Source organism: Mixophyes fleayi, chromosome 7, assembly GCF_038048845.1.
Source record: "Mixophyes fleayi isolate aMixFle1 chromosome 7, aMixFle1.hap1, whole genome shotgun sequence".
NCBI lineage: Eukaryota > Metazoa > Chordata > Amphibia > Anura > Limnodynastidae > Mixophyes > Mixophyes fleayi.
The window spans coordinates 33,768,190-33,796,106 of NC_134408.1; the positions used below are offsets into that span (position 1 = coordinate 33,768,190).

A 27,917-nucleotide genomic window follows, 5' to 3' on the forward strand; every position below is an offset into this window, starting at 1 on the left:
ATAGTCACCAAGTATGGAGTGTCACAATGTCCTTCTGTTAAAAAAAAAAATTAACACAAAATGCTCCTCCTTCCCCCCTCGACAGCGCTCCTGCCCTCCACTGATCAATCACCATTAGCCAAAGACAAACACCTGATTAGTGAAACAACCCTAGCCATTACCGCAGAGCTCTAATTGCACTGCAGAAGGACTTGCATTACTGAATACATTAGGTTACATGTTACTAAAACTGTCAGAGAAAATAGCCATGGCCAGTTTAACAAAACATCGATGCATCTGCTGCTTACGAAGCAAACCGTCTTCTCCGCGTTCACCCACATGAATAATTCAACGAATATGTTATTGAATTTCTCAGAAGGTTCCAGCAAAAAGTCACTACAAACAATTTTCATGTTTGACTAATGGTTAATAAATCATTATTATGTTCTACTACTGGAAGTCTTATGGTAAGAACTATTCTATTGCTTGTCTAAACAGCCCCAAAAATACCAGGACAAGATGTAGTCTGCATTTGTACTTTGTTCCTAGAAAACATTGCACCTGTGTTTATTAAACGATTGCTAAAAATGGGAGAACGTGTTTAGTATTTGAACAGTGGCAATGCAGCTGTTGAATTGCTAGTCACAGAGTGTTATGGCAAGGGAGAGTGCCCTGAGCCTCCTCTATTACCTAGGTTACTGAGTGTGGAAAATGTAGATAACTACAGAATTTAGTTTGGGAATACACCAAGTGCAGAGTAGAAATGAAAATGAAGACTGGCATACAAACATGCCAGTCCAGATCCGTATCTGTTAGCACTAGTGCCGTATTGGCCCACGTGCAGAGAGTGCCGTGGCTTAAGCCCGAAACTGTTTTACTAAAAGCAAGGCTAGGACGCTGGCCGAGCATTCTATTATAACAAGTGTTTGGAAGTAGTTCACTAATACTCTCTCTCTGCTAAATGTACGAAATGCCAGATTGCAAGTCCATTCCTGGACATGAGCTACAGTTATTGGTCGGATACACAAGTTCATTATTGACCTATGCCAATTCCAAGCACAGTTTAATTATCTTACTTTAGCAAACTCTAATTGGGGAGTCTCGCACATAGTACATAGCAGTTTGTATTGAGTAACATAATATTTACTTAATGCATATGAAATTATTCAATTTACAAAAAAAATAACACATTTTTTACTCTGTTCAACTTTAACTTGATTTTATATATATTAATCAAATTGAATCTAATCCAATTCCTTATGTAGGAAATAAATCTATGTTTATATGAAAGAATATATCTCTATCTTGTTTTGCTGAACTTCATTGGCCTGATACAGGCTCTATAGCCCTGCCAAATATTAATGCGGGCCCATATGACTCATTTTATTTGGAATAGTGAACTTTGTTTTTATTTAGGAGGAATGAGGGCAGCACGGTGGCGTAGTGGTTAGCACTTCTGCCTTACAGCACTGGGGTCATGAGTTGAATTCCTGACCATGGCCTTATCTGTGAGGAGTTTGTATGTTCTCTCCGTGTTTGCGTGGGTTTCCTCTGGGTGCTCCGGTTTCCTCCCACACTCCAAAAAACATACTGATTGGCTGCTAACAAATTGACACTAGTCTGCCTGTGTGTGTCTCTGTGTATGTTAGGGAATTTAGACTGTAAACCGCAATGGGGCAGGGACTGATGTCAGTGAGTTCTCTGTACAGCGCTGCGGAATCAGTTGCGCTAAATAAATAAATGGTGATGGTGATGATGATGAGAGGAAAATGAACTGACAATTAGTCAGACAATGGATATCTGATTATTGTGGAGACCTTTTAGTCCATTTTGAAATGTGGAGGCTCTCGAAATAAATATTATTATACATTAATTCCCTCTTGTCTTTGTTAACACATCTCACCTCTTGATAAATGTCACAAATCTGCCTGGGTCTCCCTCAGTGACATATTCAGTCAGATCCTGGAGGTACTCTCATTTGTCACAACTTCTCTTAAGATGGTATAGGAGTTCCAGTACGTGTGCCCAAAGGCCCCCTGTGAACAGTCAGGACTCGTATTGAAAATTCTGCCCACCATGGGGCAAGTTTTGATGCGCTATTTAAGATGGTCTCTGTCACAGCCAGATTATTGTGCTACCTGATAATATTCCTCCATATCTCCAAGAACTTGATCCGAGTTATTGACGCCAGCTTGTCTTGACTCTTCTCCTGGTATTGCACTATGGCTTATCCTTTTCTGGCTTTGACCTTTGGCTCTGTATGACTTTTCTTCTTCCTGGACCTGTGTTCTCACCACTAACTTAGCTGCGTTAGTTTATCTATAAGGCCAGCAACCATTGGCTGAACCCTGACAATAGCACTGTTGATAAAACCCGCTGTAAACCTGTGTCCTTCCATCTCTTTCCCACTCTTCTTGTCAATATGCCTTAGGCATTGGTATCATTGATTTGTAAGGTGCCACCGGTGCTCTACAGCACTAGACAGTGCGAAAAACAACGTATGCATAAAACAGGGACATGCAAGGTAGACAAAATAAATACAGACATGAAAAGAAAGGGTAGAGAGGGCCCTGCTTACGAAAGAGTTTACAGTCTAATAGGAAAAGGGCACAGCCACAGCTAAGACAAGAGGAGAATTTGTGGCTCAGAGTAGAAATCGGGACAGCTGTAAAGGGGAAACCAGTAGGAGTAGTATAGGTTGGAGTAAGATAAGTTCTAGTAAATAGATGTTTCAGAGAGATTTTAAAGGTTTGAAGGCTGGGCGAGCCTCTGGTCAGGTGTGGTAGGGAATTCCAATGAGTAGTGGCTTGCGAGAAGTCATGTAGGTGGAAGAGAGGCGGTTTCCAGAGACAAGGCGAGGACAGCAGCACATCTTAGAGGGCGGGGGATAGAGAATTTTGAGATAAGATTTGAGATGTACGAAGGGATAGTGGCAGCGCCGTACTAGGACTAAAAATTAGCCCTGGCATTTAAAGTACACAGGCCCACCTCAGTTCCAGTAGGAAAGAAAATATGTGCCGCCGCTCAGCGGCAGCACCCTACAGGGCGTGACCTCATTGTGTTGTGGGTGTGGCCAACAGCACGCAGAGTGCTGCTGCTCGGCGGCATGCGGACTGGCCCATCTGGCCATCGGCCCTTCTGGCATTTGCCTGAAGTGCCATATGGCCAGTCTGGCCCTGGATGGTGGTGTTGAGGGCTTTGTAGGTGACAATGAGTCATTTTAATTGTATTCTGGAGGATATGTCGAGCCAGTGTAGGGATACGCCATGTGGAGTGCCGAGAAAGAAAGATCAAACTTACAGCATTTAGGATGGATTGAAGCAGGACCAATCGGTGAGGGAATGCCAGATAGGAGGAGGTTGCAGTAGTCCAGATGAGAGAATTTTCATTGCTTCCCGGGTAAGAAAAGGGGATATTATAGTAGTATTTTAAAAGCAGAGAACAGAAGTGGAAGAAACTAGATGTAAGGAATAAAGCAGAGGGTGGAATTAAGTGTGACACCACAGCAGTGAGCAGGTGTTGTTGTCGGTGAGGAAAATTTGAGGGGAGGTTGTGACACTGGGAGGAGAGAAGGTGATAAACGCTGTATTGGACTATTGCATTATTAAACATAGTTGCTGTAGCTGTGGCGGTCCTTTGGGTTACAGACCCTGGGATCATTCACAAATAATGTGATAATAAGCTAGTGCACTTCCCAGAGTTTGATGTCACAGAAAGTCTCTTTGAAGCTTAGTGAACATACTTCTGCTGCCTGTATTTTCTTTGCACAGCAGACTTACAGTTTTTGGTAGAACAGTATATCTAAATATAATTATTTTAAACTGTGCAGAAGGGAGCCAATCAGATAAATTTATGGAAGACTATGTAATGCAACTGTTTGAGCTAAGCTTGCCATTAAAAATATATAGTCTTACTCTTACATTCTCTTATGATATACGAGCCTTTGTGTGAACAAGATCATTGTATCCTGTTAAATAGATTTTAATTAGCAAAACAAGTAAATGGTGATAATTTCCATTTAACTTTCCATTTTAAACAGCTGTACTAGGGACAAGGGAACTCCTTATATAATCGTATTAAGTATGGCAACTTTAATAGACTATCTTCCAGCAAGAAGCTCCAGCTCCAAGAGCTATGCCAGAGATTGTTCTGTTGCATGATTTCCCAAGAAAAACTGTTGGAAATACCACTATTAAGCGTTGTTCTTGGAAAAGAAACCACTATAAACAAAACAAAAATAGTCGTTATTTTAGTCTTTCTTTTGCCCAGTTGAAATATAGTTTGGTAATCCACCACTCTAGGCTGCATTTGCCATGCTTCCCTCTCCCCAGTCTGTATAGATAAATACATATATTATACCAGTTATTGAAATCATCATCAATTATTTTTTTTAAAGACATCAAGTGGATTACGGGGGGAAGAATTAAAAGCATACTGTTTTAATTTAAAAATGTAAAAATGCAATGTGGTCTGTGCATTGTGATTGACAATGGAGCTGGCAATGTTGCTACAAAGTATAAATCTCAATGTCTGGTTTTTATTTGTATATATGAACACTGAATATTGACAATCCCATAGTACTTTTTACGTTCTACCTTTTTGCTCAATTAAATGACGTCACAATTTGGTAAAATTTCCTAAATGGTCAGCTTGGGCTTTAAGGAATTACTCTATGTTGCACTCACCTGTTACAGACTAGTAATTTACAGGACAAATCTAAAATAAGAACCTTCAAAGATGGTAGACAGATGTGAGCTCGGTGCCTTATGAGAGAGCCCCATGGGGTGACCTGAGGGAGGGAGACATCGGGTTGTTTATACAAGGAAAACGAAGGGGGGATGGGGGGGGTGAGGAAAGCTGGAGTGAGAAGAACCTGGATCTTGTTGTGTACAGGTGTGGAGCTGGACTCAAAGGGCCTGAGTCATTATTTGAGAGCAAAGCATAAAAAAGGAGTCACTTTGCTCCAGGGAAAAACAATGTTGCATTGGAGGGGGAAGTAGATTTAAAATATGGAGACCGATTTATAGTTGGGATAGGACATGCTCTAGACAAACTTTAAATTTTAGTGTAAAAATAAAGCTATCAAGTATGTATGTGCTACATGAAAAAGCAGCCAGTATTTAACTTATGTGCAAAATAATAAACTAATTTGCACCCCTTGTATTGTAACATGGTTTGTCCCGGAGAACATTAACTCTTTTTTTTTTTTTCCTTTCCTTAATGACTCGGGCCCTAAGTGCGTGGGGCTTCAGATGCTGAGAAGTTGGTTGCGTGGTCATGTATTAAACTATTGATATGTTCAAGCTTGTATATCTGCTTGACTCTGTTAACAATGGCAGGGATCGCAGGGGGGCAGTCTGCTTTTTCCAGTAAAGAGCTATTAGATATCTAGATGCTGTGAGTATATGGCCTATTAGTTTCTGAGTGGCCTTATGTTCTAGAAATAAAATTACTGAATTAAGGGATGCATTTGTCTTATATCCAGTTCCCTTATCCAGCAGTGTTTAGTGTACTACCACTGGGTTATTTGTAGCTAGGTAGATAGGTATGCATCCATGTTTCAGCTTTGTCTTATTCCTGCATGTCAGATGAATGGATTCCACTTATAGGACATGACTGCCAAGGTTGCGTTTAGTATATGAAGCTCTACTTCTGTATAGTGCACATAAAAGGAAATATCTTCTATATAGAAGTAATGTTTAGCGCTACCTGTATCCATACACAAGTACAGAGATCTTCACTTCTTAGTCTATTTGCATTTAGTATATATATTGAGGAGCTGCCATGTACATTGCTTTGCAGAGGAAAATTAAATATTTAGCCAAAAACGTGAATGGAAGACAACCAAATATAGAAAATGGTGGAATAGTTGCAGGACTTGCATTTAATTAAAAAAAAATCAGACATGGCAGTGCCCCGCAATTAGTTTTCTAAAACATATATGCATGCCACCAAACATTTCCCTATTTGCCTAGCCACACCGCGTTCCACCTAGGCCATACACCCCCTACCCCCGCGGTAAAAAATACGGGACTGCTAGAGACTGTAGGTATATTTTTTTCAGAACAACTAACATGTCAATGTACTGATCAACTGCACAAAATAGTTTTTCTTGACCTGTTTTTTCGGTATCTTATTCTTTTTGCGTTATCAGTTTATCTTTTATGGAAAATGGGTACCGTATTTAAATTGAATAAAAATTAAATTTTAACTAGGATCAGTCCACATATCATTATAGGGATTGTAGTGTACTAAGGACCACCTAAATCGCACATGGCATGCCTAGAATCACCTACTCAGCAACAGTGTCTGCGGATGTTATATTGACCTATTGGCAGCTATGCAGAGTAGAATGAGTAGAGTTGAATATGATTCATTGTTATGTATGTAATGCTATATCCCCTGTTCCTGTGCAGAATCACTGGATAAGTGGGAGCGTCTGACCGTGGCGGATGCACTAGAACCTGTTCAATTTGAAGACGGAGAAAAAATTGTGGTTCAGGGAGACCCTGGTGATGACTTCTTCATCATTACAGAGGTAAGCGGACATTTCTCTATACCTACATGTCTCATTGCGCCTCATTTAGAATAAATCCAGCTACAAGATGCTTTGTTGCTCTTTGGCGGGCATAAAAATGTGTGGACAGATATAGTATTTCTAGCTCATCGCTAAATCACAGTGTAAATAAAGCTGCCCAGTATTTGTATGCTACATGCCAAACCAGGCTGTATTTTACCTACACACAATACAGCCTTTCATTTACACCCCTTGCATTGCAACATGGTTATCTGGGTTAAAATTTGCACCCTTTAGCTGCCTAAATGGGGCCCTGGATGCTTATTATTGCAGTTATTTCAGTATAACGCGCCATACAGAATTGTTATTTAATGCTATCAACCTTCACTATTCCTAAGTAATGTCAACTCAGGGCCAGGTGAAACCTGTAGCTCATTAAACCAAAAACCCTTATGGCATGTCCAATTGTTGTCTTGCAAACCCCATAGCGGTTCCCCAAATTACCACTGTGTAGCTCTAATCAATACTTTATTTTGTTTGGATTCTCTCACAAATTTGATCGGTTTTGAAATTTGTAGGGAAATATTTCACTAAACAATGGCTTATGGAACTGGTGCTCATATAGTTTTGCATCCATTGAACTCTAATGTTCTCTGTTATATTGAATCAGGAAGCGAGATCACACATATATTTGGGATACTTTTAATATTATCCCTTCTTTAAAATAATTTCAAAGTCTTTGAGGCTCAGCAACATTCCTATATAATTCTTTTTGGATAAATGATATTGTTACAGAGATGTTTCATAATGAATGGCAGATGAGAGCTGTAATTGTTATATTATTCAGCGCAGCCTTAAAACCATCTTCTCCTCTGCTCCTGCCTCTGAAACGTTCAGCCTCTTACACCTATCTTACTCAGTCTTAACATTGTAACAAACATTCCTGTACCTAAACCACAAATTTCCTAAAACCTGACGTGCCACCTGCACACAACTGTACATTAAACAGATATCTGAGCAGACAGCACATACATACATATGTTACATATGTTACATGTACTGTGTGTTGATGCTGTATAGCTTCTCCCATACTTAGATTTATTACATGAAGGTAATGGCTCTTCCACCTAGTAGGTGAGACGAGACACTCATCTCATATGGCTTCATCCTAAGAGTGGCAGAGATGAGGTTTTCACCTGGCCTGCAGCTTGCCTTTCTCCAGCGTGCCATTCACTACCCGCTCTGCAATAACGGATTGCAGCAACAGTCGCAGAGTGACATGAGTCACCTGCATCCCTTCCTTCGCTCACTCTACCATGGTGACTTGGCATTGTGGGACAGGAGAGAGAGAGAGAGAAAGTATTTTCTGTCTCCTGGCCCTTCTACGCTCACAGTGTCAGTCATTGCCCTCGCTTCTCCTGCAGTTGAATTGTAAAGTGCTATGAAATATGTACTAACACATATAATACATGTAATATTCCAGTAATCGGTATATTGATATATAGACAATATACATAAATGGTCAGTAAAGTGCATGAAGCATGTACTAACACACGAATGGGTCATATAGAGTAAAGTAAGAATACAATATAGATCAAACAAAGAACATTGTACTAAATAATCAGGAATAATGACCATGGTGGGAGTGGTAATGGATGAGCTGCATGTGTTGGGCCTGTTCTCACATTCCCAGGCACAGCTTCACCGATGCTGCTATCTGGAGCCATGATTATATGGCCATCTAATGATCATGTCACAAAAAACTTTTCAGCCTTGCAATTCCAGACCTGGCCTGTTGGTGACCCATCTCCCACCTCCACATGTAGGGCAGCCATGGCGATCTATTTGTCTGACTGACTGGCTGTTTGTATTTGGAACTTGGAACACAGGCAATTGCCCTCTCTGATCTACCACAATCTCCTTCTCCTAGAGAACTATTATCACTGCTTATGTGTTGGTTATACTAGATGGTTATTTTAATTTTATGTTGATTGTTCTTCGTTCCTGGCGCATTTATAAGATCAAGAAACGAAAGAAGTTTTTTTCCTTCCTAATGATATGCTGCAACCAGACACAGGTTCACAATGTTCACGTGTAGAAGCTCTTGTTTGATAGAGAGAAGTTTTCTTCTTCAAGTGGGTTGTCAATCCAAGGGATCCTACCCCTCCTGGGTCAAATGCACATATAAGAAGGAGTAATTGGCACAACTGTAACATGACAATCGACATAGTCCTAGCATGCCCCAAGCTTTAACGCTAAACCCAAGATTTACACAAGGGATAAATCCAAGCCTAAATCCTGACTGCAAACCTAACTCTAGCTCTGACACTTTCCAGGGTCCTTATTGAGCTGTGATCTTCCCCAATTCTGAAACTGTAGAATTACATTTGTACCTGTAGAAACATAAAGGATTGTTTTTTGTTTTTTGCTTTTTCATACTCCCTTGTGGAAACTTGATGTACCTTATTTCTGGTAAATAAGTGTCCCCTAATGCTGTACAGAAATGCATGTAGTCCATTGATGTGATCTTATTATTATTATTATTATTATTATTATCGTTTATTTATAAGGAGCCACAAGGTTTCCGCAGCGCTGTACACAGTACAAACAATGGACAGTACAGGGAATAACAGTACAAAACAATAAACGAGTAGTACCAAGACTTCAGAGGCTACAGACAAGCAAATATATTGAAGTTGGAGCAGAAGAGAAGGTAGAGAGACAGGAGGGAGGAGGGCCCTGCTCATACGAGCTTACATCCTATAGGGAGGATAGACAGACGGCAGCACAAAGGGAGTCGGAGGAGGGGAGCAAGCGCTCCCCTCTTCTGAGGAGGAGCTAGGTGAAGAGAGTGAGCATTGAGAGAGGGTTAGGTGGAAGGCTGGTAGGCTTTGAGGAAGAGATGAGTTTTGAGTGCCCAGTTTGAAGTAGCACAGGTTAGGGGACAAACGGATGGAGCGTGGAGGTCATTCCAGTGCAGGGGGGCAGCTCGGGAGAAGTCTTGAAGTGGGATGAGGTGATCAGAGTGGAGGAGAGGAGACGGTCATAGGCCGATCGCAGGGATCGGGCTGGAGTGTGGATGGAGAGGAGATTGGAGATATAAGGAGTAGTAGAGTAGGAGAGAGCCTTGTAGGTGAGGGTAAGAAGCTTAAAAAGCATTCTGTAAGGGAATGGGAGCCAGTGTACGGGGAGGCAGAAGAAGAGCGGCGAGAAAGGAAGATAAGCCTCGCAGCCGCATTGAGTATAGAATGAAGGGGGGTAATGCGAGAGCGGAGGGAGGCTGGTGAGGAGAAGGTTAGAGTAGTCCAGCCGGCAACTGATAAGCGCGTGGATAATAGTTTTGGTTGCTTCATGAGATAGGAAGGGCCGGATGCGGGCCATGTTGCGAAGTTGGAAGCGACAGGATTGGGCAATGAATGAATGTGGGGGGCAAAAGAGAGAGAGGAGTCGAGGGTGACTCCCAGGCAGCGAAGTTGGGGGACAGAAGAGATAGTGGAGTTGTTGACAGTGATAGAGAGATCCAGATGTGATGGGGACTTAGTCGGAGGGAAAACATAACTTTGGGACCATAACTTATGATATGGTCCCAATAACATCTAAAAGTAGCCTTGAGTGAGAACGTTCTTAAACTCTGAATTCCCTACACCACTGTAGTTATAACACTATTCAGGGCCAACTTGTGCTTAGATTCTGGGCTTCATTACATTCTGGCCTTCGCGTCCGTCAGAACTGGACTGTACTTAAAAACCGTAATGTAAATTATCAGAGAAACACTAAATTCTCTGTTTCCAGTCATGTAAAATTCAAGCTAAGATTTCAATGCCATTGGATTTGGTTTAGAAAATCTAATCTTCGTGTTGGATGAGCAAAAATCAGTTTGTATTGTCACAAAAGGACAGGTACCTAAATTCTTACCTGAATACAGAAAATAACAAGAAGCCTGATTGGCATTTACTGACATACAATAAGCAGAAAATCTTTGTTTTGCTTAATGTTTGACTGGCATTATCCCCCTTAAGATAAACCACATAATTAATTTAGGCTCAGAGTTGATAGACGGTGTCCTACAAAGGAAGCCTCAAAAGCAAAGTCGTTTGCTGCGCTGACTGACGTGTATGTTAAAGGAATACGCATAGTAGACTCAAATAATTACCTCCTCACAGCCAAAAAAAGTATGTCTGTGCAATAAACTCTTCCTGTTCAATAAAACTATTATTTTCCAGTGTGGAAGAAAAGCAAAAATGTAAACGAATCTGTTTGAAAATAACAAGGGCAAGACAGTAAACATACATGTATGTGAATGTGTGTGCATATATATATGTATATATATATATATATATATATATATATATATATATATATATTATATATCTCTATATATATATATATATTCAAAAAATAGAGAGGGCACTCACCATTAAAAACAAATAGATTATTCTTTATTTTCAATCTAGTTCCTTTATATTATAGTCAACATTTCGGTAGACCTAAGACCGAAACGTTGACTATAATATAAAGAAACTGCATTGAAAATAAAGAATAATCTATCTGTTTTTAATAGTGAGTGCCCGCTCTATTTTTTGATTATGTACTAGCTACTATGGAAATGGGAGCTATTGTGGAGTACCCCAAAGAGGATTTACTTGAAGATGTGAGTGCAGTCTTTTTCCAATAATTATATGTGTGTGTGTGTGTCTGTGTGTGTATGTGTATATATGTGTGTGTGTGTGTGTGTATATATATATATATATAGATAGATAGATAGATAGATAGATAGATAGACAGATATATCTCATACTTGCCAACTCTCGCATTCTGCGAGAGTCTCCCGGACTCCTGGGCGAGTGTGGCAATCTCCCGAATTCTGCCCACTTCCTAGTGAAGTGGGAAGAATTAGATCCCAAACGCCGCGATTCCCGATGAATCGCGGTGTTTAGCCCCGTCCCCGCTGTCAAATGACGCAATTTGCGTCATGACGTCACAGTGGGCGGGGCCTAAATGACGTGATTTTGGCCGCCCCGCCCCCTCACGCCCCCCTCCACTGGCTGGCTCCTGGAAGGGAGCTGAAGAAAGTAGGTAAGTATGATATATCTGTACACACATACATATACATATATATATATATATATATATACATATATATATATATATATATATATATATATATATATATATATATTTAGATATAGATATATAGATATACATATAATACACATATTTGTTTTTCTCCCTAAATGCTCCATTAGGGAGAAAAGCATTTTTATATTGCTTGTAGAGTGCGTAGAAATGGTTTTCTCTGGTGTATTTCCACTGGTAGGTGCAATAGGTAACCAACTTACAGCATAGGGCAAGCTCAGAGCTGCTGCAAAATTCAAGTGTTTTTGCAGACTGGAAATAGTTTTGCTCCCTTCCACATAGCAGGAAATACCCCCCAAATTGCGCTCTCTCTATCCCTTTAACTCATTTTAATAACCTTGCCACAAAAAATTAAATCTCCTACTCCGTAAACTTAGCCCATCATTGTGTCTGCTCAGTACTGGTCAGTGAACCTCCTCACTTCTCCCAACTCTTGCCTTTCACCTGTACAAACTTCTGCTCCTCTGCATATTTCACAACCTGTGGGACAGAACCTGATGTGGGGCTCCGGAATCTATTATGGGTGTCCCCTGATTGTCAGCTATACAATTCTTTCTATGGAAAGAACCACCTTTGGGTTCACTGAGCAATGGCACAATGACACTTGGGATCCTAAAGCAATGATCAACTTACCTGGGCTCTTCATCTACAGAAAGGGGTTGCGCACCACCATGGTAGACCAGACATCATCATGACCTTCTTTCTCTTCCTAAAGAGATATTCACTCTTATAGAATAAGAAGCTGTGTTGTAGTGCTCCTCCGTGCAGAGCCCGGCTCTTCCATAGCATCCAGCTGTCCATCACTAGCATATGCCCCAGGGTTACGTCAGGAGTAACACAATAGCATAGAGATGGTGTAGAGATTGGCAGTGTTAGTAGTAAATACAAATTTCCTATTTCTTTATTTCTACACAATCTAATAATGTAAGAACGTGTCATATACACAAGAGAGAATAATGTCTCATAGTTATTAATACATGTGTTGCATTTACCATAGCTAATATAATTAACTACAAGCACAGCTACAAAAAAGAAAATCAGTTGAATTAAATACAAACATCTGCTGTTTTCCCATTTAAAAATCAAATGGGAATTTCTTTATTGCTGCAGTCCACATGGAAATATCAATGAAGTATTGCAATGTGTATGTGTGTGTATATATGTATATATATATATATATATATATATATATATGTATATCTCATATAATATAGCGACCACACTAATAAATGAAATGCCAGTGTAGGTTAGAGTTGTCAATCCGCAATCAGCCAATCGGAAGCTGCTAGCGAATACTACCGATAATCGTCATCGTTGTCAACTGTATCTGCGTCTGATCCCAAGTGTTCCTCTGTTGCAATTAAGTGAACTCTCCATACTATACTCAACCTACACCCGTCACTTCCCTGTTTCGCTTCCCCAGACATAAGGAGTTGTGTAAGATGGAATAAAATCTTCATACAGACAGTACAGAAATGTGTACTGTACGCATAATAAAAAGACTTACGTCCAACACTCCATGAGGCCCATTATTATTAACATGTCCTCTGTGTGGGAATAGGTCGTATTATGAAGTAGATGGGAAACAGCCATGTCAGAACCATGGACAGGGAAAGGGCTATATGCCTCTTGCTGATTTTGTTATTCATGATAGTGTTAGTGTCAGACAAGCTACAGACCTCCAGTGTTTTAAAGCTAAAAAATGCAGCGTTTAATCTCCGCATTTCCCTGCATTATAATCTATATGGATTCCAGGTTATTATCATATGATATCTGTACAGTGTAGGGTGAGGGGAATCTACATAGATTAAATAGTTGACTTTCTTCAGCCAAAAAATGCTGGGATTTGGCAGCCGTCTGACAGTATCCTAGGAATGGCCACTTTGTTATGAATACACTTTTATATTTATGCTTTGTCTGAAAAATATGATATAATAAAAAAAGAGGATGTTAAGCAAGACGGGGGCTTCGTGCATATTATATAGGGCTTCGCTACGCCAGATGGGCAGCCGTGATATCAGTAATTGAGATGACCCCTATATTAGTTGACAACCCTGTGTGTTTTTTCGCTGATAGCTTTTTAATAGGCTCCCAGGATCTGGGTTCACTGTGCTCATTACACACTCATATTTCATACCTAGTTAGAGAAATGTAAATACCTTTTGTTCTCTCAAGTGCCTTTTACACCAGGGGCCTGATTCATTAAGGATCTTAACTTGAGAAACTTCTTATTTCAGTCTCCTGGACAAAACCATGCTACAATGCAAGGGGTGCAAATTAGTATTTTGTTTTGCACATAAGTTAAATACTGCCTGTTTTTTCATGTAGTACACAAATATCACCTTTAAATTTCAGCGTACAAATAAGCTATCAAGTATTTGTGTGCTACATGAAAAAACAGGCAGTATTTAACTTATGTGCAAAACAAAATACTAATTTGCACCCCTTGCATTGTAACATGGTTTTGTCCAGGAGACTGAAATAAGAAGTTTCTCAAGTTAAGATCCTTAATGAATCAGGCCCCAGGTCTATAATTCTAATCCTAGTTTTGAGGTCAACTATTCATTGCAGTTGCACACAACAATAAATATACAAAGTGACTAAAAACTACATACACACAAAGCCTCAGGTACCACTTTACTCTCGCACCGGTCCAAGTACTAAATTATCTTGGGGGAGCCTGCCGAATAACTGGCACACATTATGAATGATGATGATGTGATTTGGCAGCCAACACCACGTTTTAGGGGAACTCTTCTCTCACCATCTATAGAGCCTTTTGTGACCCACCCCATTTCCATGGATATAAGAGCAACACTGGCTGGCACGGGAAGTTTTGATGTGGCATCGCTCCAAATTACAACAGCTGTTCCATTAAAAAAAAAAAGTTGGTGACTATTCGTGTATGTTGCCAATTTTCCACGCTGCTTTATCTCTCGACGAGGCGCCTGTGTTAAAGAAGGGGAAAGAAATCTGTGAACATTTGTACGTCCTCTGCTGAGCAGTGATCTCAGTGATCACTGTAGGCCCAAGCAGATTTTTGATCAAGAAAATGACCTGAGTACCTGATAAAAGTGATCTCATAACTGTTGCGTTTGTAATAGGAAACATGTTGGAGCTTGGGGAAAAATGTTGATACAAGAGCATTCTTATATCATGAGTCTTTCATAAGATAATCGCTTGCAGACTTCTGTATTAAAAGAACTGGGAGTCTCCAAGGTTCATTGTCGGTGGAATCCTGTGTGTGAATGAAGATTAAACATATCGAGTGCCAGTCACTTGCAGGGAATCTTTGGGGGGTAGTAAGATTGACAATGTCAGAGATGAACATCAGATTCTCATAGCTTACCTTTGTGTGCACAGAGTTGGCAGGAACATCAGTCACATGCAACTTGGAATATTTATTTTATGCACACATTATTTATTTGAACAAGAACTATATAGATATTTTCAGATATGTTTTAGTAGGTGGTATTTACTGCAGACTGCACATTACATTTAAAAGAAAGCTCTGCTCAAACAGTGCTATTTTTCGTCAGCTCCTTATCCTTATACTAATAGGATGTGAAGGGCTTATCTTGTATATTACCACTGTAACGTGCCGCTCTCAGCTGCCTTAGTTAGGGCTCTGTATGCATCGTGGATCACGCTGCTGCAAACTTCTGTTCTCAGATATGTGCTTGTGCCCTATGATGGCAACTGGTGACAGATTCAGAAAGACTGCTCAGTGCACACTGCAGTTCCTGAGTAACAGATATCCTGTGCTTCAGTGTCCTGCTACCTATTTTTATATTGTCTACCGATTACTGACCTAGCGCCTTCCTGACTGTCCCTGTGCCTGCTGACCAATCTGATCTTCTTTTATCAAACTACCTCGTTATGAAGAAAACCGCAGAGATCTCCTTTGCAGCCAGCTTAAGACCGTTATCTCAGAATGTGACATAGTGATGTACTTGATAAGCTTCCTCCCTGGCGAAGGTCTTGTCAGGGCCTTACCTTCATTGCAGTCCTCTGGAATGTCTGTGGGCATGGCCAGGTATTCTCTGCCTCAATAAGTCTATTATGCTTATGACAGGGTACAATTACTGTCAGTCAATACGCCATTCGTTTTGGTACATTGGCTTCGGTATTAAGAATTAATACCAAACTTTTAGCAAATTATTTCAGAGAAGAGCAAGGAAGAGTTGGAAGATTGATATGTTCCATAATCCCTTGATTACCACATCACCATTTGTAATACAACTTATATTTGGGTCATGGAGCTGTCACCTCAAACCTGTAGCCTTCCTATTTTGCCCTGTTTGTTCACCTCTCTGAAGACGTATGCTCTTTGCATGCATTGTTACACAAAGGGTTACTTTTGTCAGCCAGTGCCCCCTGACAGTGGAAAAGGCTAATTGGAGACCTAATTGGTTTTTGACAGACCTGGTAACAATCAATTAGGTCTCCAATAAGCTATTCATAATCATCATCATTTATTTATAGCCACCAATTCTGTAGCACTGCACTTGTCATTCACGTCACTCCCTGCCCCATTTTTCTGAATTCCAGTAGTTCCTCTCGTGATGACGCTTTACCTTATAGCCATTGGTAGAAGGGTCATTCCTGGAGGATCAATTGGATTAAAGACTGTTAACTTATAAGTTGGGATCCTGCATAAAAGACTCATCTCCTTATACGTCATTGCAAAATCTTTCAGTCCGGCTACAACAATACCTCCCCGTCCGGACTGGTGGCCCGTTTTAAGTCTTGTTGTGGAAGCTATATTAAAAAAAAACTACTTTCCTACTGGGTAATGTGCAGTACCTAAAACGCAAACCGTCTCAGATTATATCAATGAGTACCCAGTGAAGTGATTTATTCAAGAGAGTACTTCTGTGGTTTCTTTTTTTGTGGAGAAAAAAATGGCCATTCACTAGGAACCTGTATGTGATACATGGGCTAAATAAAATAACCATAAGTCTATACCCTTTACCATTAATCTCTCAACTCTGACTGTATTTGAGGAAATACTATATTTCCAAACCTAGACTTAAGAAGAGCATAGTATGTTGCAAGAGATTGTTTAGTTTGCAGGCTTGCTGTATTCCAGTGTGAAAACCTCCAGCTTTAGTCAATTACTGGCTTCGACTTTGTAAATCAGTCTATGTGCAGTCCACTCCAATTGCTGTACTGCCCAGCACTGCAAGAAACCATTATCAGCGAGCTGGAGGGTGTGTGGGTTGCACAAGGATTTCCTACAAACCAACGCATTTCACATGAGATTGTGCTGTGGTAGACATCACTACTATCTTCTATCTATTCAAAGGCTGAATCCCTGGCAAGTAAGATGGAGACTCTTCATTTAATGGTTCAACAGGCGTCTTATGTTGGGGTAATTCCTGCTGACATCAGCAGGTGCCGAATTTAAAAATACAGCTAATTCTTTGCGGTACCTTGTTGACCTATTTACTGTATATTATTTTCCTTGGCAACCACTGCCATCTGTAGCTTATTCGGTGTTGGCCTCACAGTAGCTTCTCCGATAAGTGCTCTTCTTGTCTGGTAAGTAAGTTTAGACGGCACACTTATCTCTGTAATGTAGGCTGTAGTTTCATACATCTTCTTTACAATGCACTGAGGTCCGAAGGATGTTCAATGTCTCATACCCTATAATTTTGTGCCTAATCTAACCATATCTAAGACTTGTTTGAATTATTTTTGGTATGGGTATCCTGTAGGACCTTATTAGAAAAGGGGCATTTTTTATTTTCAATAGGTTGGACAACAGGTGATCCCTGCATTTCTTACACAGGTAGAGTCAATGAATTGTGTGATTTGAGGTAATATATTACATATATGCAAATGTGAGCTCCCAATTACAAGGGGTATAAGTACCTATTACCTTTAATAATTGCTGCTTCTCATTGTTAGTTACTTGTGGAAAGGTTTTGTAATAGTTTTCTTTATTTCTAATGGTTCTCAATACTTTGTTTACCAGTGCCAAAGAATGCTACCTTGAAGCCTTCAAACAGCAAACCTGCTGTTGCCTCTATCCAAATAGAATACTGGCAAATGAACAAATATTTTGTGACGACTGCAAGTCTACAGTTTGTTATAGTTATCATTAACGTTATTGTATTTTGAGACAGCCAGTAATAATATGTAAACTAGCAAACATTAATAACATGTCTTTATGACCCATGTTTCATGTGCTAGACAGCTGGATCACTTCCGGCATGGCCGGGCTGTAAACATGGCCAAAAGATGGCCAGCAGGGTTTTTATGTTCTCCCTGTGGATTTCCTCCACGTACTCTGATTTTCTCTCACTCTACAAAAAATATACTGGTAGCTTGAATGGCTTCTAACTAATTTGGATGTGGTGTGCGTTTTTGTGTGCATGTGGTAAGGATTGGTTTGTAATTGGATTGTGAGTTCTGGGGCAGAGACAATGAAGCCTCTGCATATTAGCATGGGGGATCACAATGCTTGCAGGAAAATGCTGTTTCTGAATCTACTAGGCCAGACCTGGCCAACTTGTGGCTTTATAAAACTACAAACCCCAGCATGCTTTGCCATCAGATTGCCAGCGAATTGCTGGTAAGGTATGCTGGGACATCTGGAGGTGCTCAGGTTGGCCAGGCCTGCTCTAGGAAATACATTGGACGTTGCATGGGCAGACATTGCCAGTATGAGAAAGTCTCTATTGATGTTTCTGATGCCCAGACTTGAAGGTTTCAAACATGACACAAAACATTCTATAATGATTTACATAGTAATATGTCCATTGTGTCACATATTGTGACAGGATGGACCGCCTATGCCACCCTGTCTGTTGTTGCTGGAAACCGGCTGGGCTTACTTTGCCACGATTCCTTTTCTTTTTTCCAAATGTGCCCTCTAACCGCAGTAGGAGGGGCTTAAACTGCTGCCACCAATGGACTCTTTCACGGCATCCAGAACGGCGTTTCTTCTGGGTAACTGTCGCTACTAGTGTACCCCCTTGTTGGTGAACCTGGGCTGGTACCCTTGACCTCTTCCTATAGATCATGGTTGCTGTGGATGGATCCCCCCTGGCCTATCCCACTAGCCAAAACTGCTGGGTAGCGGGCAAAGCGGTGTTACTGAAATGCTGGGTCCAAGCCTTAGAACAGCCGGAAACGGATTAGATTTGGGTCTAATCTGTAGGTCACAGGAAATTACAGCAGGGAAGAAATTGTCAAGCAGGTCTTGAAGCAAGTGTTGTTTATTCGTTCAAGTGCCCTGATAAGGACAGTTCACACTAATTGAAGGTACCAGTGATCAGAAAGTCAGATGGAACAATAATGATACATTTCAGTACAGACCAGTGCTGTTTTATACAGTTGTGGACACAGCCTAGCATGGGGTAAGCAGCCCCCTGAACTCTTTGCTGGCCCCAAGAAGTCTGAGTTATTTTTAGTATCAGGATGCAATATGTTTCCCCAAACATGGATTTAAATGGAATTTATACTTAACAGAATTTACACTTTTCTGTGCTATCCTACATCACCGTGCTGTTTACAATGTTCAGACAGGTTCTAACATTCTGGACAAAAGGCCACTCAGGAACAACAATAATGACCTACTGTGGTGCATTTCGACTAAAAAGGACATGTTGGTTACTCACATGAATAGACTTAATTAGCCTCAATGAGAACTTCCTCTTGAAGCTACACAACAGACTCCTCAAGCAAATGCTTATTGCATCAGAGAAATACCTCAGAGAATGCATTTCCTATACAAAGTTCCACATGATACAACAAAACCAGTACATCTGCAATTATAGAAATAAGTGCCCTGCGCTATTTCCTTTACATAAATTTATACAATAAGTTATTTATAAGTGATCCAGCCACACTTATATAGTTAGAGTGGTATCCTCAGTAAACCTGTAGTCATCACCAGGATTTCATCAGATTGTATGCTAGCAATGCGTTTACGGATTACGTGAGATTGCAATAAATAGATGTAGAATAGAGACATTTTTGTGGAGAGATCCCTCATCGCTACAGCAGCCATATGTGTACACGGCAGCTTATGTCTGACATCCTATAGCCAGATAAATCTATCAGCATTTGCTTCTAATTCTGGTCATTTCATCTCTCACTTTCTACTGAGTGCGTAAAACTTGCGAGAACCGAGAGGGGAAATTTCAGACCGTTCTAGATCTGGTTTCCCAGTGAAGTTCACACAACCAGCTCCTTCTTTCCCAGACTGGACAGATGTGGAATGTATCCGAGTCCATGGTCACGGTATTATCCCATATGAGCTTCCTGGCACAAGCAGGAAAAACTTTTAAGAGCCATGCAATGGTTATTGTCATAAAGAATTATATTCTGGCAGGCCTCAGCCAGAACAGATGCACAGTCCCCGACAAGTACATTAACAGTTTGCATCACTCTTATTTTATTTTTATTATATGTTGTTATTTTTGTTATCTGACATGACCGCATAGTCTTTTTTTTTTTTTGCTATAAATGAACTTAGTTGTTCCCTGTTTTTTGATTTTTTTGGTTTCGTCATAGACCTGTCAACACAGATTCCACACTATTCATTATTTTGTGACACATCAATGGACACATCAATGGAAAAAAGCATGTTACTGCTAATTTGTGTCCTTTACAAATAAATATAATTTATATTTAAAGAATCAGAGTTGAAAAGATGCCCTATATGCTTAGGAGTAAATATGCATATGGGCAGCACGGTGGCTCAGTGGTTAACACTTCTGCCTTACAGTACTGGGGTCATGAGTTTGTTTCCCAACCATGGCCTTATCTGTATGGAGTTTGTATGTTCTCCCCGTGTTTGCGTGGGTTTCCTCCAGGTTCTCCGGTTTGCTCCCACACTCCAAAAACATACTAGTAGGTTAATTGGCTGTTGACAAAATTAACATGTATGCGTGCGCGTGTGTGTGAGTGTGTGTGAATTTAGACTGTAAGTTCTAATGGGGCAGGGACTGATGGGAATTACAAATATTCTCTGTACAGCATTGTGCAATTGATGGCGATATATAAATAAATGATGATGATGCATTTACATGATTGTGTTTGTATTTTGGATTGCACGCATCTTAAGATATGCATACCATTAAATGTAGGCTATACATTTCCTAAACTTGCACTCATTTTATGTAGGTGCCAAATTTACATCTCAAAGCTAACGTATTTAAAGATTTGAACACCTTCAATAAAACACATCCGAAAAGAGCATCCATATCTTGCAACTGTACATGCGCACTGTCCTCCTGCACATTGGCATTAAAAGTCAGGATTTCCAAGCTCAAGGGGCTGCAAGTTACATGCAACTCCGAGCACAAGTAATGCGCTGTGCAACAATTTTGCTCCAAGATGGCAGGCAAATGCATACCCGTGTAACTCTAACTCAGGCCTGTAATCTTCATTCAATATACTCAACTTATTTAAGGGTTTTTGCCTTTTACATTGAATTCTTGTGACACATCCAGCCTGGCATTGTGACCCGTAAATGTGAAAGTTGTGTGATGGTGGACATAACCTTTAGAATTAAAAGTATTTTATTTCAGGTAGTTTCTTGGTACTTCTTTTATGTTCCACAATTTATGTAAACCATGATAACAAGAACTTGGTAGCTAGACAGCAGTATACTCCTAAATAGCCCTATAGTGGATCCAGTTAATTGGTCCATCTAGGTCTGTGATTTGGTTACACAAGTCATAAACCTGCACAGATTTAGTTGTCTGCCCCATGGGCTGAATGACCGGATTACAGGGGCAGTGAAGTCAACCAGTAACCGTTTCCCCATATGGATGCAGCCATTAACGTGTGGATTTATGTGATTTCCTGTAAATAAAATAACTGCTACAATACAGGGTTTTAGTTTTTGTTGGAGATCAGATCAGTTGAGACAACCATTTTGGCAGACACTATAAACCCTCAGCCCTTATACCCAGTCCAGCCACGTGGGATGTAGAGACAGGGGTCAGATAAATGTGTTATCTTAGGACAGGCAGAGGTCAGGATAAGTGAAATAGTTGTAGTTGGGATGTAGGTGCAGACAATAATTTATCAGATTACAAAAGTCTGACCAGAACTAGATTTAAAGGGTCACTAGCCTCAAACATATGTTGCCTAGCACAGTGGAATACATATATAAACTAGAGATAGTTTTATATTATCCATGTGTGCAAAGTATGAGTAATCTTAGTGTTGTAGTGGCTACTGGAGACAAGGAAGCTGTGATCAGCATACACAGGGTTAAGGACTCCAGAGAAATAAGCACCGATACCCATGGTCAAAGGCAAGCCGGGGGTCTGGTACATGACAGACATCAGCAACTGGTGTCTGTACTCAGTGGCTTAGTGGTTAGCACTTCTGCCTCACAGCACTGGGGTCATGAGTTTGATTCCCGACAATGGCTTTATCTGTGTAAAGTTTGTATGTTCTCCCTGTGTTTGCGTGGGTTTCCTCCTGGTGCTCCGGTTTCCTCCCACACTCCAAAAACATACTGGTGGTTAATTGGCTGCTATCAAAATTGACCCTAGTCTCTCTGAGATGTGAGTGCGTTCTGTGGAATTAGTGGCACTATATAAACAGCTGATGATGATGATCTGGCAACCCAGCGCTCCAGGTTGATATAACGGCTGAGGCATGCCCAGCGCCGATGACGCCATATAAGAGTACTTTCTGTGTGCACACAGGCACTGTCTACATGTATCAGACCGGCAGTGTAATGCCACCAAACACTGGCATCTGGAAACAATGCTCCTAACCCCCCTGCAGCCCGAGCCCATGACAGAAGACAGTTCTAATAACTAGCTTTAATGGCAAACCTCACACTGTTGCTTCTGATCGGCTTTTGTGCTAAGATTGCTGCAGGCTTTGACAGCCTTAATATTTATATTGGACAAATACAGACTATAGGATCTGAAGCCCTTTATGACATCCAGTGGCTGATTGGTAAGGTTACTGCTCAGGTATTGGTTCAAGCCCTGGGTCACTAACCTAGAATGGCTTTTGACAAGACGTAAGTGAGTAACACTACCCAAAAAATCCATATAGTGTTAGGAACCCCTCCAGCCGGCACAACACAACCCGGAGTCTACTCTGCCAGTCAGGTGTTCACTGGAGCCCCTGATGGTGGGGACAGACTGGGCTGCAGACTGACAGAGGGTCGTGAAGTGTGTACCGGCTGGGGAGAACCCAGGCAAGAAGAGTCAGGTCCACGCAGAGGTCAAAGGCCGGCAGCAGGTAACAGTAATGATGAACAAGCTGAGGTCAGAGGTCACAGGCAAAGTAGCAGAACGGGTAAACAAGCCAAGGATCAGGGTCACAGGAAACACAAGCGAAGTCCAATACGAAGCCAAGGGTCATACACGGGAAGTCAAACGTAGATACAGGATACAGGAACTGGAACAAGCAGGTCAGCAGACTGGAGCACAGAAGCTATAACCGGCAATGAGGCAGCAGACCTCATTGCCTTAAATACCCAGCTGAACCAATCACAGGTTGAACACACTCCTGCAGGTTAATAAAGCAGTCACTAATAGAGCCAATCAGGGCTTGCCCCTGGCCTGCACAGTTGCAGGCTAATGCCTGTAATTGCCTCCTATAATCGCCCATATTAATTAGCCCACAGGCTGTAGAATCGCTGCGCCCGGCTTCCTCCTATTGCCGGGACGCAGCTCTGAAGCGTCTGCTGGTTGCCCCGGCAACGGCCGGGTTATGGCCGGAAATGACGTCCCGGTCGCCATGGCGACTGCCGGGACGCGGGTGAGTGAGTCGCGTCGGCTGGGCACCGCCGCGGCTCGTAACATATAGTTCCAATTTTATATATTTCTTCTATTATACCTTTGACATACGGAATCCCCTTTCCAAAACAATGTGTGTACCCTGAAGGGGTCCTGCAGTGGTATAATAAAACTTTCGAGCTTTCCTGGTCTTCATGGTCTCTGAAAGTGGATTCCTATTGTGCAGCGGTTCCCAAAGTGTGCGCCGCGGCTCCTAGGGGTGCCGCGGGCCAGCCATAGAAAAAACAAAAGAACACAAAAACTTACCAATCCGCGCGGCGCCGGGACCCAGCATCCTCCTCTCTCACGCAGCTTGTCACTGAATATCGACATTCAGTGACAAGCTGCGTGAGAGAGGAGGATGCTGGGTCCCGGCGCCGCACGGATTGGTAAGTTTTTGTGTTCTTTGTTTTTTCTATGGCTGGAGCGCAGCAGAGGGGGACAGCGTGAGAGAGGGCAGAGGAGGGGGACAGCGTGGCAGAGGAGGGGGACAACGTGGCAGAGGAGGGGGACAGTGTGACAGGAGGGGGACAGCGTGAGAGAGGGCAGAGGAGGGGGACAGCGTGAGAGAGGGCAGAGGAGGGGGGCAGAGTGAGAGAGGGCAGAGGAGGGGGGCAGAGTGAGAGAGGGCAGAGGAGGGGGACAGCGTGAGAGAGGGCAGAAGAGGGGGACAGCGTGAGAGAGGGCAGAGGAGGGGGACAGCGTGAGAGAGGACAGAAAGGGCAGCGTGAGAGAGGGCAGAGGGACTGAATGCAGAGAGGGCAGAGTGTCTGGATGCAGAGGGGGCAGAGTGTCTGGATGCAGAGGGGGGGTATTTTTGCATACAACTAAATAAGTATTTCTGTCCTGACCTAAATACTTATTACAATTTTTTGACCCAACTACTTCTAAAACAGGACTGCTCAGTAATTATTTTAGAGGAGTGCCTTGAAAAAATTATGGAGACTCTAAGGGTGGCGCGAACTGCAAAAGTTTGGGAACCACTGCTATAGTGAATTGATTGGTTGCTTCTTCGTGAATATTGTTACAGCCTGCAAGATGGCTGCCTCCTCTGTGTGCAGGCAACAATTGCACTTTTAGGGATAGATTAATCAAACCTTCTAAAAAGGAAAATTGGAGATGTTGCCCATAGCAAACAATCAGATTCTAGCTATCATTTTATAAATTACCAGATAAATGATAGCTCAAATCTGATTGGTTGCTATGGATAACACTCCCACTTTTACTTTTTCCAAGGTTCGATAAAACTACCCTATGGTATCACATTAAGGGCTACATTTACTAAGCTGCGGGTTTGAAAAAGTGGGGATATTGCCTATAGCAACCAATCAGATTCTAGCTGTCATTTTGTAGAAGGTACTAAATAAATGAAAGCTAGAATCTGATTGGTTGCTAGTAAATCTAGCCCTAAATGTTCAATACATGTGACTGTGCTAATATAATATATTGGGTATAACAAAAATAACAGTGTTAATGTGTTTTTACACTATGGCATATTGCCTAAGCTGTCATGTTACTGTGTATTTGTTTTTCAGTCAGGCCAATAAAATAAGTTAGTATAATTATGTGTGTCTCCTTAGATGTGTCTCCATGTACACATAGCTGTGGTTCAGCATGTGCTCTCTTACCGTGGGTCTTTTCCAATAAGGATTCCCCCACAGGCGTATCCCCTAGGGGGCAGCTGCTGAATAAAGCCCATTTGTTATGAAAACAAGCACTTGTGGGATCAGCTGTCTGGATCGCATGGCAGACTTTGCCCATATAACATTTTCCCGAACAGTTACATTGTGTGATTGTTTACTGCATCCCTTACTCCACAACTGTGTAACCTGGCTAGGCCCCCTCGGCACTGCCCGCACCAACCAGGGTCTATACACACAGCAAGTATTTTCTGTTCTGATTAATGAAGGCACGGCCTTAGGCACACTCTGCTATCACCCTGATAATCTCTTTAAAACACACAGGATGATTAATTATTAATTAGCCAGATAAATGCTGTCTAGAAGAGAGCTCTTAAATTACTGGTTTCAAAAGCCACAGATCTGCATTAAGTCATTGTCAGGAGCTGACACTTATGTATTTGTACAGAAGGCCACCGTTACAATTAAAGGTGAGTTTAACCCCGTAACCTTCTGCTCTGAGTATCTATTGAAGGCAGGTGATGTAAGGAGCACACGTGGCACAAGCAAGTCCAGCAGCACAATTACAGTCACTAAGACTTATCTACCAACTCTTTCCCATGTAACGTGGTACAGTTACGTAACTTGGTGCAAAGGGAAAAGTTGCTGTAAATCATATCAACCAATCAGATGTTTTGCTTTCATTTTCTTAAATGTATTAGAAAATGTCAGTTTTGATAATGGTTACTGTTAGTCACAGTCCATTAATACTAGTTTTTGTACAGGTCTTAGGGGCGTACCTACCTCCCTGGCAGCCCATATGGCTGCTATGGGGCCCAGTGATGAGCAGGGGCATCACAGTGAGTGTTCATGGGAGGCCCAGGGCTGGATTATCCAATAGACTGACAAGGCTGCAGCCTAGGGAGCAAGGCTTTTGGGGGGCTCACAATTTTGGGGGGTACACTCTGCTTCCAGAAGGGCAGAGTGGGGCCCTCCAGGGTGGTGAGCAGATATGCCTTGTCCCCCCATTCCCCGGAAATAGCTAGTTACTAGTTTCTTTGATAGAAACGTTTTCCTGTCCATCCGATTCTCCTATATTCCAAATGCCAAAATCATAGAAATGCACAGTTAGCGGAAGAATTTTCGCAGAGAGTGCTTAACACACAAGCAGAACCTATTCATTAAGCTGGGGTTCCTCTATGAGGGCTGCTGGAGAGGGAGAGGGTGAAAGGTTTGAGGCTACCCGTGCTCTGCCGGAGTCCTCTGTGACAAATTCGTGCCAGCTAAACCCTATCGTTCACTTTTTCCATCTAAAAAAATTGGCAGATTTACGTTATCAAGGCATCTTATATAGAGAGCGATTGGTGCAATTTGCCATGTTATGTGACCTTGTAAATCATTGTACAATATGACCTTAGTCATGGGATTATATAAGCCATTTTTTTTAAATTGAAGCCCGAGGTGCACTGCTCCAAAACACCTAGTGCAGTGCCCTTTCCAAAAAGGAATGGGCCCCTTTGGAACCTTTACAAAAGGGAAAGGGCCCTGTTACTCCCCATCCCCCGGAGCCAAAAGCCCCTTAGGGAGATAAGGGTTTTTGTACCTCCCTTCGCCAGAGCTATTGGAGCCCCCTTTACATCCACCCCTTTCATTACATAGAATGTTTTCGTAGTTCTCCTACAATACCTTTCGGTTTAACTTCATTTATAGTCTAAACTAACCATAAATGTTGGGCTATCTGAAGTACAACTTTAACATGCACAATGGGTCCCATAAAAGTATAGGATGAAATCTGATCGCCACCAGCAAAAATGAAGTCCTTTTGTGTAGTAGAAATTACTTTTCTCTCCTGTCCGCAAAAAAAAAATCACTGCCCTAAAAATGTGCCCTCTCCATCCCCTTTCTCTCATTTCAGTCACCCTACTCCGCAAATTGAAATTTAGTTTGAAAAAATCTAAGCCTGCTCCATACTTAACATGGAACCGCCCTCACTCCGCAAACATCTGCTACTCAGCAAATGCTGCTACATTGTTCCACCTACTATTTGGTGAAAATCTAGGCCCACTTGTGGTATAAAGTTATTCCTTTTTATGGCCATGCCAGATTTCTGTGTAGTAATATGTTGTTGGCCACTGGGGGCAGTGTTCCAAAGCTGTGGGTGTTTTTTGTATCTGTCATTCGAATGCACGGCAGGCTAATATTAATGCAGAATTAATATGGAAATATTTCTTGCTTATACAGATGAGCACATAGCATTGCATTTTGCAGTTGCTTTGTGGGACAAGATATGTAAAGGAGTTCCTGCTTTCGTGGATAGCCTGAGAGCCTTCTTACCTCAACACATGATATCTTGATTATTATACGTCCTCAGAGGTGGTAGTAGTCGGGCATTGCCTATATTTCTATGAGGCACATTTTATATCTTCACCAACTCATACAGGAGAGTGCATTCATGAAAAAACCCCCATTAAAATGTACATATATGACACATGAAACCAACTGTCCTGATGTTCTCTTATGCTCATGTATAGACAAGACGCACCATCCAGTAGTATTTTAGGATAATAATGTAAAAGTTGTAATGAATCCAGGAGGTGATCTAGAAGTGATGGAAGGGGGGACGTTGTCCTGACTTCCCACCTGAGGACACAATACAAAGTGTTAGTTTCCAGATGTACGGGCACCTATGTACATGGCGGTGGTCACAAGTCCACATTATCGCTCAAAATGTATGTTCTGCGTCTCTGCATCTTTTGTGGTTCATAAACTACCCTTGGGGCTAGATTTACTAAACTGCGGGTTTGAAAAAGTGGAGATGTTGCCTATAGCACCCAATCGGATTCTAGCTGTCATTTTGTAGAATGTACTAAATAAATGAAAGCTAGAATCTGATTGGTT

The 27,917-nt window shown here is 41.6% G+C and overlaps 1 protein-coding gene across 2 annotated transcripts in view; it reads left to right on the forward strand.

Annotated features, from left to right (window-relative positions):
• Positions 1-27,917, forward strand: part of PRKAR1B (protein kinase cAMP-dependent type I regulatory subunit beta) — a 151,099-nt gene that overhangs the window by 111,729 nt on the left and 11,453 nt on the right. For both annotated transcript variants that reach the window (XM_075179643.1, XM_075179644.1), the window contains one exon: positions 6,396-6,517. In XM_075179643.1, the coding sequence (XP_075035744.1) occupies positions 6,396-6,517 (122 nt within the window). The remainder of the gene's footprint in view (positions 1-6,395; positions 6,518-27,917) is intronic.